We start from the raw sequence: 13,081 nt of genomic DNA, 5'->3' as shown, positions 1-13,081 counted from the left end.
CTGTTCTAACTAATATTTTTCGAATCTATCGTAAACGTCAAAATGCAGAGCGCGCAAAAATTGTATTGAACAAAAGACAATCGATATTGTTCGATGATAAAAAAAAGTTTGTTAGTGGCCAGGCGTGACCGAGGAGTTTCGTATGCGGCTTCGTCACGGCCCGAATCGAAAAATGTATCCTTTTGAACCTTATTGCATTGACATAATAAAACAAAAATGCCGTGAAATTCTGTTTCATTTTCGCTCCATCGCAGGATTCGAGCAATAGGATTCATGAAATTGAAAATTCTACGAGATTGCAGTCTCTGGTTCTATTTCATCCACAAATTAGTATCGACCGTTGCCAGTCTACGTATGAACATTCCTCGGATGACTGGATAAGAAAAATAATCTGAAAGTGAACACATCCTTTTCAATTTACTGCTTTGGTAGCTTACTCGTAATCGGATAAAATCTTCTAAGTTATTTTGGTGTGAAAAAAGTAAAAACTTTCAATTTCCAAATCAAAAGAACGTACTAAATTAAAAAAAAAGTAGTTGAATTAATGAGTTCTGATTGAAAATTATAAAAAATAAGTAGAAGTTTTTTAATTGAGTTGCAAGAGTCAAATTGTGTTAGTACTTAGTTAAAACATAAAGGACTTCAAAGCTAAAAGGTGCGAGCTTTTAAATCAAAATTAAAATCTCTTTGAAGCATAATTCCCGCAAAAAAGTTAAGAACTTGCGAAGGTCAGATTAACATTTAAATATTCCGATGGGGTGAGTATCTTGAGTGGAATCCATTTCCTTAGTACGCTTGCCTATACACATTTTATATTTTAAGCCAGAAAAGGGTCACTGCCTCATAAATGAATTAACAGAGCCCTTAAAAACAATTGTAATTTTACAATGGTTTAAACAGTACAAAATATTTGTTTCAGTTTTTTTCTATTTCAAATGAGTTTTAATAAACAAAAAACAGTTTACATTTAAACTCCAGCTTTGGTTATAATTAAGCTCTTAACCCTAAACTCGGTGGGGCGCCAAAACAGTTAACTACCAAAACATTCAACTGTCGAACTTTGGAACAAGAATTCGATATTCAAAAGTCTCAAATCGTAAAAAAGTCCGACCACGGCATCCGTGTAAGGAGTCGTTTCATCAACGCGACTTCGCACCGGAAGCAGTAGATATGGGGCGGGGCGGATCCTTCCGGGTATTGCAACCGGAACGCAGACCGGCTTTGCCATTATTTACGACGCTAAAGCCTCCGTGGCCATGAGTCGGCCGCCACAGAGTCACGACAGTTTTTTGTTTATACTTTTTTGTTACTTACTTACTGGTGAGCATTTTTTAAGAGTTACGGAAATTAGTCACAGTCATGATATTGTAATTTGGCGATTAGTTGAAAACATTTTCAATTTATCTCATTCAAGCATCATAATAATAAAATATGGAAGCAATATTTACTTAAATCATACTGTCCTTTACAGCACAACACTGTTTCGTACTCTACCGTACTAAAACATCTAGTGACTAGACGATGTGCAAGTACTAAAAACGCAGTTATGTGGCACACATCCAGCTACAAAGCATACCAGCCAGTCGATCCCTTAAAGACATCACTTCATAATTTATGTTATGGCATGAAAATATGACCTAATTTGTCGGTCGTATATTTAGTGGCCAGTCAAAATATTCTTTGTGCCGAAAAATTGATAGAATCGATTCTTTTTATAGGTTAAGGTTCAAAGAAAAAGGTCAAACTTTGTAAAATTGGCATGTTATTAATGGGGTCATTCTCTGTGAGGGTAAAGCAGGAGGATCTTTACAAGAATTTTTTTACTTGGGTTACGTAGTCAGGCGCGGATCCAGCTCTCAAAAAAGGTTGTGGGCACAGCCACCAAAAATTAGCAAAGTGAGAGTTGGATCACTACATGCCCGGACATTACATGCCTATCAAACTTATCAATAGATCATAATTAAAACAAGCAAATTAGGGTTGTGGGCATGCCCTCAGTGCCCACAACGGTGGATCCGCGCCTGTACGTAGTATGACAACGTCGTATTTGTTTTCTTAGGTATTTTACGGGGCGATAATTCAAAATAAAGTAGGTGGATCATTTCTCACTGAAAACATTTGGTAAGTTACGTTTCTTACCAAATGTTTACAGTGAGAATACTAAACAAATGTTTACAGTGAGAGTACTAGCAATATTATTGCTGCTATGCATTTTTAGTATTGATTTTCCATATAAATATACCGAAACCATCAGTCCTTTTAGGAAATTCTTATAAATATGTAACGTTTTTCCCGATTTTTCTTCCATTCCTCTCTTTATAGAACTTGTCTGACCCGTTTTGTAGACGTAACGTACCTACAAATACTCGTATTGTGGCAATGAATGATTATAAGATTATTTAGTATCTTAGAGCAAATATAATAACTAGTGAACCCAAATATTGTGTGGGCGGCGTGTCAATATGTTTGACGTAATTTACATCAACGTTCCGCCCACTCTTATTTTTCAGATACACGATAAATTCCATTTAAACGAATTAATTTCCTTCAAACTTTTAATAAGTTTCTGATAAATAATTTGAAATTCGATTTTGACGGTAACTATTTATACCTTCGGTCTGCTCATTTCATTTTCACATTAAACGATATTTTGATTGACTAAGTTAGGAAAATGTTTTACCTGCCCTAATTTGCGAATCTAACCTCGAACGTCTGAGTGAAGGTGTCTGTCAAAAAAATTAACCACTGTATTACGGAGACATCTATGAAGTAAGTTTTTTTGCAATTCAAGAGATATTTATCCAATGAAGAGTTCAGGAACACATTATGTTATTTGATATTCTCACAATGAAACGAAACGCAATAAAATGCATTACATCGCAACAGTGAGTGTTAAAGTAACGATGTCGCGCAAATGTGTTTCAAAACATTCAGTGGATCTATACTCTACCATTAAACGATCTATGACATTGTGGTAGAAGTAATACGGACTGCAAATATTGTTTCTGGTATATTATTTAAGATTTGAGTATATTATTTACGAGTTATCTGCAGCATTACCGAATTGTGAAATGAAATTAAAATATAATTAAAGTGACACGCACAGAGAGAGTTTTGATTTTGAACTCTAATGACCTTTTACATGAATGCACAGGCAGTGACGTCACAATAAAGGAATTACAAATTATTAGAAAAATGTGCTTGGCATTTGTGAAATGCCTATCTTATTATTTACAGCAATGGAGAATCAAAAATTTAACAAAAGAATAACAGAAAAATCAAAAGTTGTCTCGCATTGAAAACAAGACACGAAAAGTAGCAAACCCGAGGGTACGTTTAACGTCAAACTAACTAACTTGAAATGGGTCCTGGAATGTCACATCGCGATTGAAATCGTCCTATTATGTCTTATTTTTCTTGGCATTTTCTGGAGAAGAAATTTTTACTCCCAAAGAAATACAAAAATTTCATAGGATCACTCAACGTATGAATATTTCTCGGAAAAAGCACTGATACTTTATCAATGGCCTTTTTTCCAGAAAATAAAAAATTGTTGTTTTATTTTTGCTCGGCAATGTTGTTATCTATATTTTTCTCAATACGTATATAGGTACGTACTTAGTTGTGTGGTGTTCATTACTTTTACCGAAAAGGTATGCTACCAGCGTAAAATTTTGATATGACAACAATACTTACTTGTATGTAACTTTAATAACAATGGTAAAGCCCATCGTTCCGTAAGGATAATTTATTTCTTTTTTCCCAAAAATATTATCCCACGAAGCTCGCCATCGATAAAGACAAAAAAAGCACAAAATAAACTTTTAAGCGGGCTCTGTTCATTCCAAAATGTATGTTAAGGACCGGCTTATAACTCATGAAAAACACGCACGAAGCTTCAATCCTGCTTTTAAACTGCTTTTAAAGCTTGTGGCGCTACTACGGATATTTACCTAACTTTTTAATGCCTAACATACAAAACTAGGTTACTGCTATACTGTGCCACCTGTGGCCAAACGGCTTTGGTCCGTAGATTAATACTCTGGCTGGTTCGTATTTAGCCAGCGGAATATTGTTTATTAATGTTTTTAGTCGTAAAGTTATTATACAACGTAGAATTATTTTACATGTATTCTATTCTATTCGAAGAGACTGATTGGCACTGAATGAATTAGTAATAATTGACGTCGATCACTTCATTCAGTTTCATGCTGATCTATTTAAATATTATTATTATGTCAGATAACTAAACTCGTGTACCATTGACTCACGCAGAACAAATAAATAAGGAGAGAAAGACATTGCTAAAATGTCCTTTATACCTGCTATCGTTTCTTTTGAAATAGTGCGTTTTAATTTTTTTTAAGCTTTTAAAGCTTGGTTAGTTTCTCTGAATGCTATTTCTCTGTATGAAATAAGCGTGCATAATTTATCAACCACAGCGGGCTGCCTATATGCATATTTTATCGATCCCTTGTGGACGTGGTAAAGTTTAATTATTGAGTTAGTTTAGAGGCGACGATTATGTTGCAACAGAGTTATACCTATTCTGTAGTAAGTATGTAATTAGAACCGAATACCGATTAATGAAAAACGTAGGTAAGTACATCACAAAATAACAAGAAGAATGAACTAGATTCTAGAATATACACTTTTGGTTTGGGGAGGTACCTATGTGAAATCGTATTATTAGGCAGGCAGACTTCTATGTTTTTAATTGTAAAGTGCTTGTTTCCTATATACCTATGACTATTCGACGTTTCTTACTCATAATTCTATACTTTACATCATTTCTTCATGTACTTACACAATAGTGTAAATGTGTCTACCTACACAAGGAAATTATTAATTGCAGAAATAATTTCATTTCTTTTCACTAAATTATGTCAATAGTAAGATTACACACGCGCTGGCAATAAGATCCAATATCGAAAATCGGCACTATACTTGCTCAAATGTATTTAGGTCATTTGCAGGATAGATTGATCTCTACTAATCTCCTAATCATGGATTATATGAGCATATTGTGTACACTCATCTATTGCGAAAGCTTAAGTACATAATGTTCATTTATACTTCATATCACCAACAAAACAGCAGCGTCTTTTTCGTGTCGATTTTAATTATGTACTTACAAGGTATTTGACGCATCATAGTTACGAGTAGCTTGATGTAACCTTAAAAATATTGCATTTCTTTATAAACAAATTAGATTGAAGTCTGCAAAATCTATTTTTACTGAAACATAATTTTGTGTTTAAAATTGCAAGAATGTATCCATTTCAAGAATCTTTATTTTGTAGGTAATATTTATGCGTGTGGGCTTGACCTTCTTCTGCTCAAAAGTGGGTAAACAAACCACTTCAAATATTATTATTTTACAAAAATATAGAGCTAAAACTTGGTAAAAGAATATTTGAAAATGGTTAAAAATAAAAATGACCAGTTTTGCTCATATTGCAATAACTAACTATAAAAATAAGACTTGTAACTGGAAATCATTTTTCTGTTTTCGAACCATTCATATTATGCTTTTCATAAAGTGGTTAAAAACACGAGAGCCAATATTATGATAAGTTTTCCTCTCTTTGTCTATTAACGAGTATCAGACATCAGTGTTGATCTTTTGTAATTAGTTGAGATAATTGTGAACGTTCTTGAAGATTAACTTTACCAGCGTTTACTTTTATTTTGCTTGTCAAATCTCGCAGTTTTGTAGCATTCATATAAATATTGAAGCTAGACTCGTGATAAAATTAACAAATTACTAGCGTACTGGTATGGACATGCTGCTGCAACGATTTGTTCATGGGGAGGACAGCCGGTTCTATTGACAACAGTTTTGGAGCGAAGCCAAAGGATATTTGGATGGAGACATTTTTAAACCATGAATCCATTATGCTATAAAATACTGACTTCCGATCCAATGGAGTTTCATAAAACTTTGTTAAGTTTAAACTTGTATAGTTATTTTATTGGTAGTTCTACGTCATGAAGACTAACAATAATTTGATAATCCTAAGGGGCTCCACAGTAAGCTGTCGCGATTGAGCCTATTTGTCTAGCCTTATGATCCATGCCCATAAGACTATAGGTACTTACTGTAGGTACTCATCTAGCGACGTCGGCGCAGGTTTACCAGCTATAGGAGCTAGGCTTATGTCCGTTTTCACCATCAATCCCTAATTTTTAAGTGACCCCTATGGTAACAAATAACAGGAATTTTGTTCACATAAGGGTCACTTAAAAATTAGGGATTGATGGTGAAAACGGGACATTAGTCTTTTAGACTGGCATCATATTTTGAGTTTTGCTACCTTGCATATAAAAACCATACTTACGGTAACAACATAGCCGCCGGCGCGGCTCTTACAAGCCTTAGGCTTTTTATTTTGAGCCCTGTTGCCCTGCTGTCAAAGGAGTTAGAACCTAATGACTATATACTCACGGTAACAACATAGGAAAGGCCTGTGAGCGTGAGGCGCGCCACGTTGTCCTTGCCGGGGCGCGGTAGCGCGGGCGCCTCGTCAAGCGACGCCGGCGGAGCTCTTACAAGCCATAAGCATCAAATTTTAAGCGCTGTTGCCCTGCTGTCAAAGGAATTAGAACCTAATGACTATATACTCACGGTAACAACATAGGAAAGGCCTGTGAGCGTGAGGCGCGCCACGCTGTCCTTGCCGGGGCGCGGCAGCGCGGGCGCCTCGTCGAGCGACGCCGAGGCTCAGTCCCTCATGTTGCCATCATATTTTAAGCCCTATCCTCTTACCAATAAAGTCTATACTCACGGTAACAACATAGGAAAGGCCTGCGAGCGTGAGGCGCGCCACGCTGTCCTTGCCGGGGCGCGGCAGCGCGGGCGCCTCGTCGAGCGACGCCGAGGCTCAGTCCCTTATGTTGTCATCATATTTTAAGCCCTATCCTCTTACCAATAAAGTCTATACTCACGGTAACAACATAGGAAAGGCCTGTGAGCGTGAGGCGCGCCACGCTGTCCTTGCCGGGGCGCGGCAGCGCGGGCGCCTCGTCGAGCGACGCCGGCGCGGGCAGCACGTCGGGCCGCTCGCGCACCGGCCCCCGCGCCTCTCTGGGGGCCGCGCCTGACGCTCCGTACATACTGCGAAGTAAAGGTACATACTATTAGAACGAGAAAATTACTAAAGAATAAAGACAGGTAAATGTAGCGACGATCTGGTAAAGGTCGCGGGAAGACCGTTCATTGTGGAAAACCTTGGGGGAGACCTTTGTCCAGCAGTGGACGTCATTTGGCTGTAACGAACGAACGAACGAAATGTAGCAATTAGGTAACTGGGAACAGTTCGCGCAGTCTGTTGACGTCACCCTTTTCGATGTCTTGCCTACCCCTATCATCATAATTGCTTTGTAGAAATCGCGTGGACCATTTCTCGGCGCTGTATCTCTAGGGGTTGCAGGACATCTTACATCCCAGGGCTGTCGACGGACTCCACCGAACTACTAAGTACGAGTTGTTCATGTATGACTCCGATCCTTGTACAATTTGTAATAGATTTGTATAGAGTGGCAGCCACCGGTAACTCATCGCGGACACTGAGTAACGCGTGACAGCCACCGGTGGCTCGTGAGTGGACGCCACACTCTTACACATGTGCAGCGATTCCATACAAAACGTATTAAAAATCTAGTAAACAGGTTTTTATCAACCACCGTGGCTATGATCAGTGGCCCTTTGCGCGGAGCCTTAGTCCTAAATAAAGTACAATTTACTTATGCTTTGGGGACTACCTAAGTAGGTAGGTAACGTATTAACAAGACTTGAATACGCGAGCATCTATTCTACTCGGATTATTATCATCACACTAACCGTTTCAGATACTGTTGTAAATGCTAACAAGTTTCATAAAAGGTAATATTAATACAAGAATATCGTTTTAATAGAATATCAGTTTAACTAACCAAGCCGATTTTAATTAATTCAAAAAGTGCTCGCTTTTCGTAGGAACGTAGATTTAATTATTGTTTCACGATGCGTGTTAAGTATTAATTAAGTGTAGAAATAAATAGAGAGCGAAGTCACATTTTAGGTGTCACTCAAATGCAATATCTAGAATTCATTATCTATTCAATAACACTCCAAAAGCTATTCGGTATAGTGGTATAAGTGAGAGAGATGAAATATTGCCAGTGTCACCAAAATGGACATGGGATTGCACCCGGGAAATACGAGTAAATACCAAAGTTAAGGATATATTCACATTGTATGTAATATTTTAATCTCTTCTCTTAACACAAATACAACTGTAGGGCTGAGTTTCACCACCATAATTTAACCGTAAATAATGACAATAACCGGTGCTTTTAGTATGGAGTTTGACAGATTTGTCAATGTTAAAGTAAGATGGTACAACTCAGCTTAAATATTAATGTACTACAGTCATGATGGACAAAAATGTTTTCCATAGAAGTGACCAGCGCAAGATCTAACAACCCTTTTTTGCAGAGTAAAATGTTCGTGCTCTTTGACAGCATCCACGATATTCCAGTTACTCCATTATAACGATAACAATGCTCTCGCCACATACGAGTACTTCCATCGTTCAACGATAACTGTTATACACTCAAGAATACCCAGTATTTCCAGCGGAACGCTCAAAACGTGCTTGCTTTCTACTCCATACGGTAAACACAAATGCACCAGTTTAAATTCTCTTTGTGCTTCAAACTGCATCGTGCCCAATAAAATGTTATTGTCTGGCAATGCTTTCTATAAACCCCCGAAACGAGAACAAACGGAATACTTTTAGAGATTGTGCCTCTACCATGAGTTGCCATCGAAAACTTGTATTCGTATACTACAGTCGATAGAGTTTAAACGTGGATCGATGAAGTTTGCATTAAAATCATACCATGAGTTCAATTACCGTATACTTTACTCGCCAGCGATAATTCGATGGTTTTGTGATGTAATGTTGGTGAGCATGTTAACGTATCCAACTTCACACTCTATGAATGGATGAATGAAAGAACGAATGCCGCTCCTTTCTAACTATATAGAAAAGATAGAGTAGGAAATAACAAAAATGTCAAAAATAACACTGCAAAATTTAAATGTCCTAGAACAGTGCTTAAAGCTGAATTAACATGATGATTTTAAATTTGTATTGTTTATTTCTTGTCATTGCGACTTTGACGCAGCTGTTGTCATGACAACAGATAACAAAACATGTTTTGTTGAAGGATTATTGATGAATAATTTTCCACAAAAAATTGGATTTTAACCACGATAGGAAAATGAGAACCTGCGCCTATCCGTTTAAACCGATTGTAGAATTTATGGAAAGGTAAGTTAAGTAAAAATAAACATACTATGTAGTGGAGGAATTTCAAAATTAAACGAATAATTTTGAGCTGGTTTTTTTTGGAGAAATACAACCTTTCCAGTATAACTTCCACGTGCCTAGCTAAAATTCAGTAATATGAGTGCTAGATTTATATTTTCTAGATACAATAAAGTTGTTTTTCTATAGATATGGCGATCTGAGTATGCCCACTGAAGGGCCCCAAGAAAGAGCCAACAATAGTCAACGGTGGGTGGAACTAACGGACACGCGAACGTGAAATGCTGATGCCACCGGCGACACCAAAACTACTGAGAAATTGAGAAAAGTGTGTACCTATAAATACCTACTACTTTATTCATTTTGATTGCTTTTATCTTATTTCGTCATTATTATTTGTAATGTTTATTTGTTAAGGTGTGGAGTGACTTTAAGCAGCAAGAAGAAGGCAACTCGCATACACAGAGCTGCCAAGGGAACACTGGACTGGTGGCGGTCCAGGTTCTTCCCTGAAGCCAAAGGATTTAGAGCAGAGTGCTTGTAAATAACTATGTACTTGTAAATTAAATCCATAATAAAGACCTAGGGTAACTGGATGGATATACCTACCTTATTATTGTAAAACTTAAGACATTATAATTAATTAAATACATTATATTGTTTTAATCTTTCATGGTCACTAAACATACATGGTAGCAATCTCGTCAGTAATAATAATTAAGTAAATACATATCCTACTAATATCCTACTTAACCCTCGCTGTACGAGGTGGGGTGTGACACACCCCAGTCCTTTAAAAATAGCCACAATTTTAAAAATTTGCAAGTGCTGAATTTGAAATTCTCAGTAGCTGGAATTATGACACTGCTGCTTCGATCAGCGTTGCAAAATCAGTCCAGCGGTGACTACCAACTGAGTTACATGCCTTTGAAGTGCGTGTGGGTGTCACACACCCCACCTGGTACGGGACGTTGTTAAAAAGTTTAAAAAAAAATCTAACAGTTTTGGTGTTATTTATATATTTTTAGCTTTGTCAATTGAATAAAATTCAATACAAATATTATTTTTCGTGATTTTTACGGTATCTGAAATTTTCAAGCACTTTTAGTCAAATGAGATGACTTTTAGTGCGAATCTGGAAGTTTAGTACTGAGATCCGAAGATGTATGTGAACATACACTTATGGGCTACAATTTATACTTGGTGATACAATTTATGGGCTACTGAAATGGAATAACATATTTTATAAATAAATAAAATTGTTACGCTCCCATTTTATGCATTGAGCATACTCATTTTCTTTCATCAGAATTGTGGTAAATTGAAAACCGATGATCAAAACAAATTTATACTCTTCCACTTTTTAATTTACTTTTAAATTATAAGTAAATACTTTTACTTTGTTAAATAAAAACGGTTGTCATAAATAAAGGCACTTATTAAAAATTATACATAGGAAACTGATTCCTAAATTACAAGAACAACGGAAATTGTGTCTTTTTGTTTTTTTTATGATAAAAATGTTATAATACATATTTTCAGCTCGGAGCATTTCTTAAACCTAATTAGCATACGTAAATAATCAATATTAAATATTAAATTCCAGCTAAAAAAATGTTGAATGAAAATTTTATCACTTTGTATATTGGGGTGTGTCATACCCCACCTGGTACGGGACGTAACTTTTAGTCACCTCGTACACGGAGGGTATTGAAAATGCGAAAGTTTGGATGTCTGGATGTTTGTTACTCTTTCACGCAAAAACTACTGAACGGATTTTGATGAAACTTTACAGTATTATTGTTTATAACCCAGATTAACATATAGGCTATAATTATGACGATCTGTGACAAACTAAATTTCACGCGGACGAAGCCGCGGGCAAAAGCTAGTTGAAAATAAAATGATTAATTTTTATTGACTATTTATTTCACAAAACCTAATACATAATACACAGACTGATTAAAAACAAAAGTAAATTTCAACTTATGAAAATACATATTCATTGTCGGATTAGCTTTCTATCATGATCTCGTAAGGCTGCGTTTCCACCAGAGATGTGCGAGGATGCGTAGCGAAGGATGTGTTTGTAAAGAACCAATAGAATCGCTTCATTTCCCTCGCCTCGGTCAGCACATCTCTGGTAGAAAAGGCTCAGGCTGTACAACACTAATGAGCATTTTCAAATCTCTGCTACACATCCTCGTACGATACATTTTCCTCGCACAGCTTTGGTGGAAACCCGCACACATTTTCACAGCACAGCTAGACATCTTCGCACGACACAATTCCCTCGCATATCTCTGGGAAACGCAGCATCCTCTCCCTCCCCCAAGGATCTCCACAATGTGCCCGCATCCAGGTTCTTCCCGCGACCTTCACCAGATCGTCGGTCCACCTAGTGGGAGGTCTGCCTACATGCTGATAACATGTTCCATCGTAATAAACTTCTTTCCGACATAATTTAATAAAGAAAACACCTAAAATGACCTAAAACCACAATTTTATTTTGCTTTTCACACGTCAATAAGCCAGTGAGTTACGTTACTGTGACAGCTAAGGTATTTGTCGATGACATCTTTGAAAATTGCAACTCATGGTAAGTTATTTGTATGAAACTAAATAAAAACTTTAGTCGCTATCGTATTCATTTAGATAGGTTTTTTACCTAACGATTTGAGATGAACTCATGGTAGTGTTTTTAGTTTTGCTGTGGTTCAGCTACTAACCGCTAGAGGCGCTGTACAATTTGCCATACATTTTTTTACGCCCTCGATAGCGAGATGCTCGGTAGGTAAACTCATGGTAGAGGCACTGGTCATTATAGAGTTTGAGACTTACTTTGTCCTGTTATGATAGGCTTTGAAAAGGCGATAACCTTTTTAAAGGGTATTTCAAATTCCATAGTTAGTAGGACAACGTGTTTGTATTTGATTATGGGTGGTATTTGAAGACAGTCCATGTTAAATTATGGATTGATTTACGAGGACATAAAAATCCGGACTATTTTTAGGTTTTCGTGCGAGTCAAATGCAGCATCACATAGACAAATTCTCCGACTTACTGATGTGTCAGACTTTGTTAGCAGTTTTGGATCGCTGTGAAACAATTCGCATATAATGTTCTTTGTCTCCAATGTTCTTTGTCTTTATTGTGTCTATGGAAACTATTGAAAGCTAAATTAGGTATAGGTACTTATTTATTTACTGGTCAATATTGGAACAGATAAAATCGTTTGGCATCAGATAATTTCCAAGAGGCACAAAATAAGTATTCGTATTAAACATGAGTGGTTTAATGCGAATACATTTTGCGTCTCAAATTAATGATAAATTATAATAATCTCCATCAAAGTCAAACGAAATTAAATCTTTTATTATTCGTTTTATTCAAATTGTTTGAGCTTACAATAACTTTTAGTTCATAATATTTTCAGTTCGAATTTACTTGCTGTTTGAAACACGTCCACCGTCACGTAAATGGAGCGCTTTGAAAATTTATCAACTACTATTATTGCCGTAAAAGCTATAGTTCTGCGGTTTCTATTTCTAGCAGTTTTGAAACTCAAATTTTTAGTCCTGTTTTAGCCACCGAACATTTTAAAATTATTTGATTATTACTTTTTAACACGATATTTTAAGAAATACCTACGTCATTTTTATTTCAGCTACCTATGTACGGTAAAAAATCATTGATTATGGACAAAGGTTGACTACTTTAAAAACAAAACGAATAGGGATAGCTTAATCAGGTAACCAAAAATA

At 36.4% G+C, this 13,081-nt stretch overlaps 1 protein-coding gene and 1 long non-coding RNA gene across 2 annotated transcripts in view; one reads left to right on the top strand and one right to left on the bottom strand.

The window, feature by feature from the left end:
- Window positions 1-6,616: 6,616 nt before the first annotated feature.
- LOC135074827 (uncharacterized) overlaps window positions 6,617-13,081 on the bottom strand; it is a 143,261-nt gene continuing 136,796 nt past the window's right edge. The window contains exons 3-4 of the mRNA XM_063969209.1: window positions 6,930-7,117; window positions 6,617-6,723 (exon numbers count right to left, since the gene is read on the bottom strand). Coding sequence (XP_063825279.1) covers window positions 6,617-6,723; window positions 6,930-7,117 — 295 coding nt within the window. The remainder of the gene's footprint in view (window positions 6,724-6,929; window positions 7,118-13,081) is intronic.
- On the top strand, window positions 9,099-9,861 carry LOC135074953 (uncharacterized). Its single transcript, XR_010257928.1, has 3 exons — window positions 9,099-9,320; window positions 9,507-9,645; window positions 9,735-9,861. It is a non-coding gene; the product is annotated as an uncharacterized LOC135074953 (long non-coding RNA).

The sequence above is a fragment of the Ostrinia nubilalis genome, chromosome 9 (assembly GCF_963855985.1).
Source record: "Ostrinia nubilalis chromosome 9, ilOstNubi1.1, whole genome shotgun sequence".
Classification (NCBI taxonomy): domain Eukaryota; kingdom Metazoa; phylum Arthropoda; class Insecta; order Lepidoptera; family Crambidae; genus Ostrinia; species Ostrinia nubilalis.
This window is presented reverse-complemented; position numbering and strand designations above follow the sequence as displayed.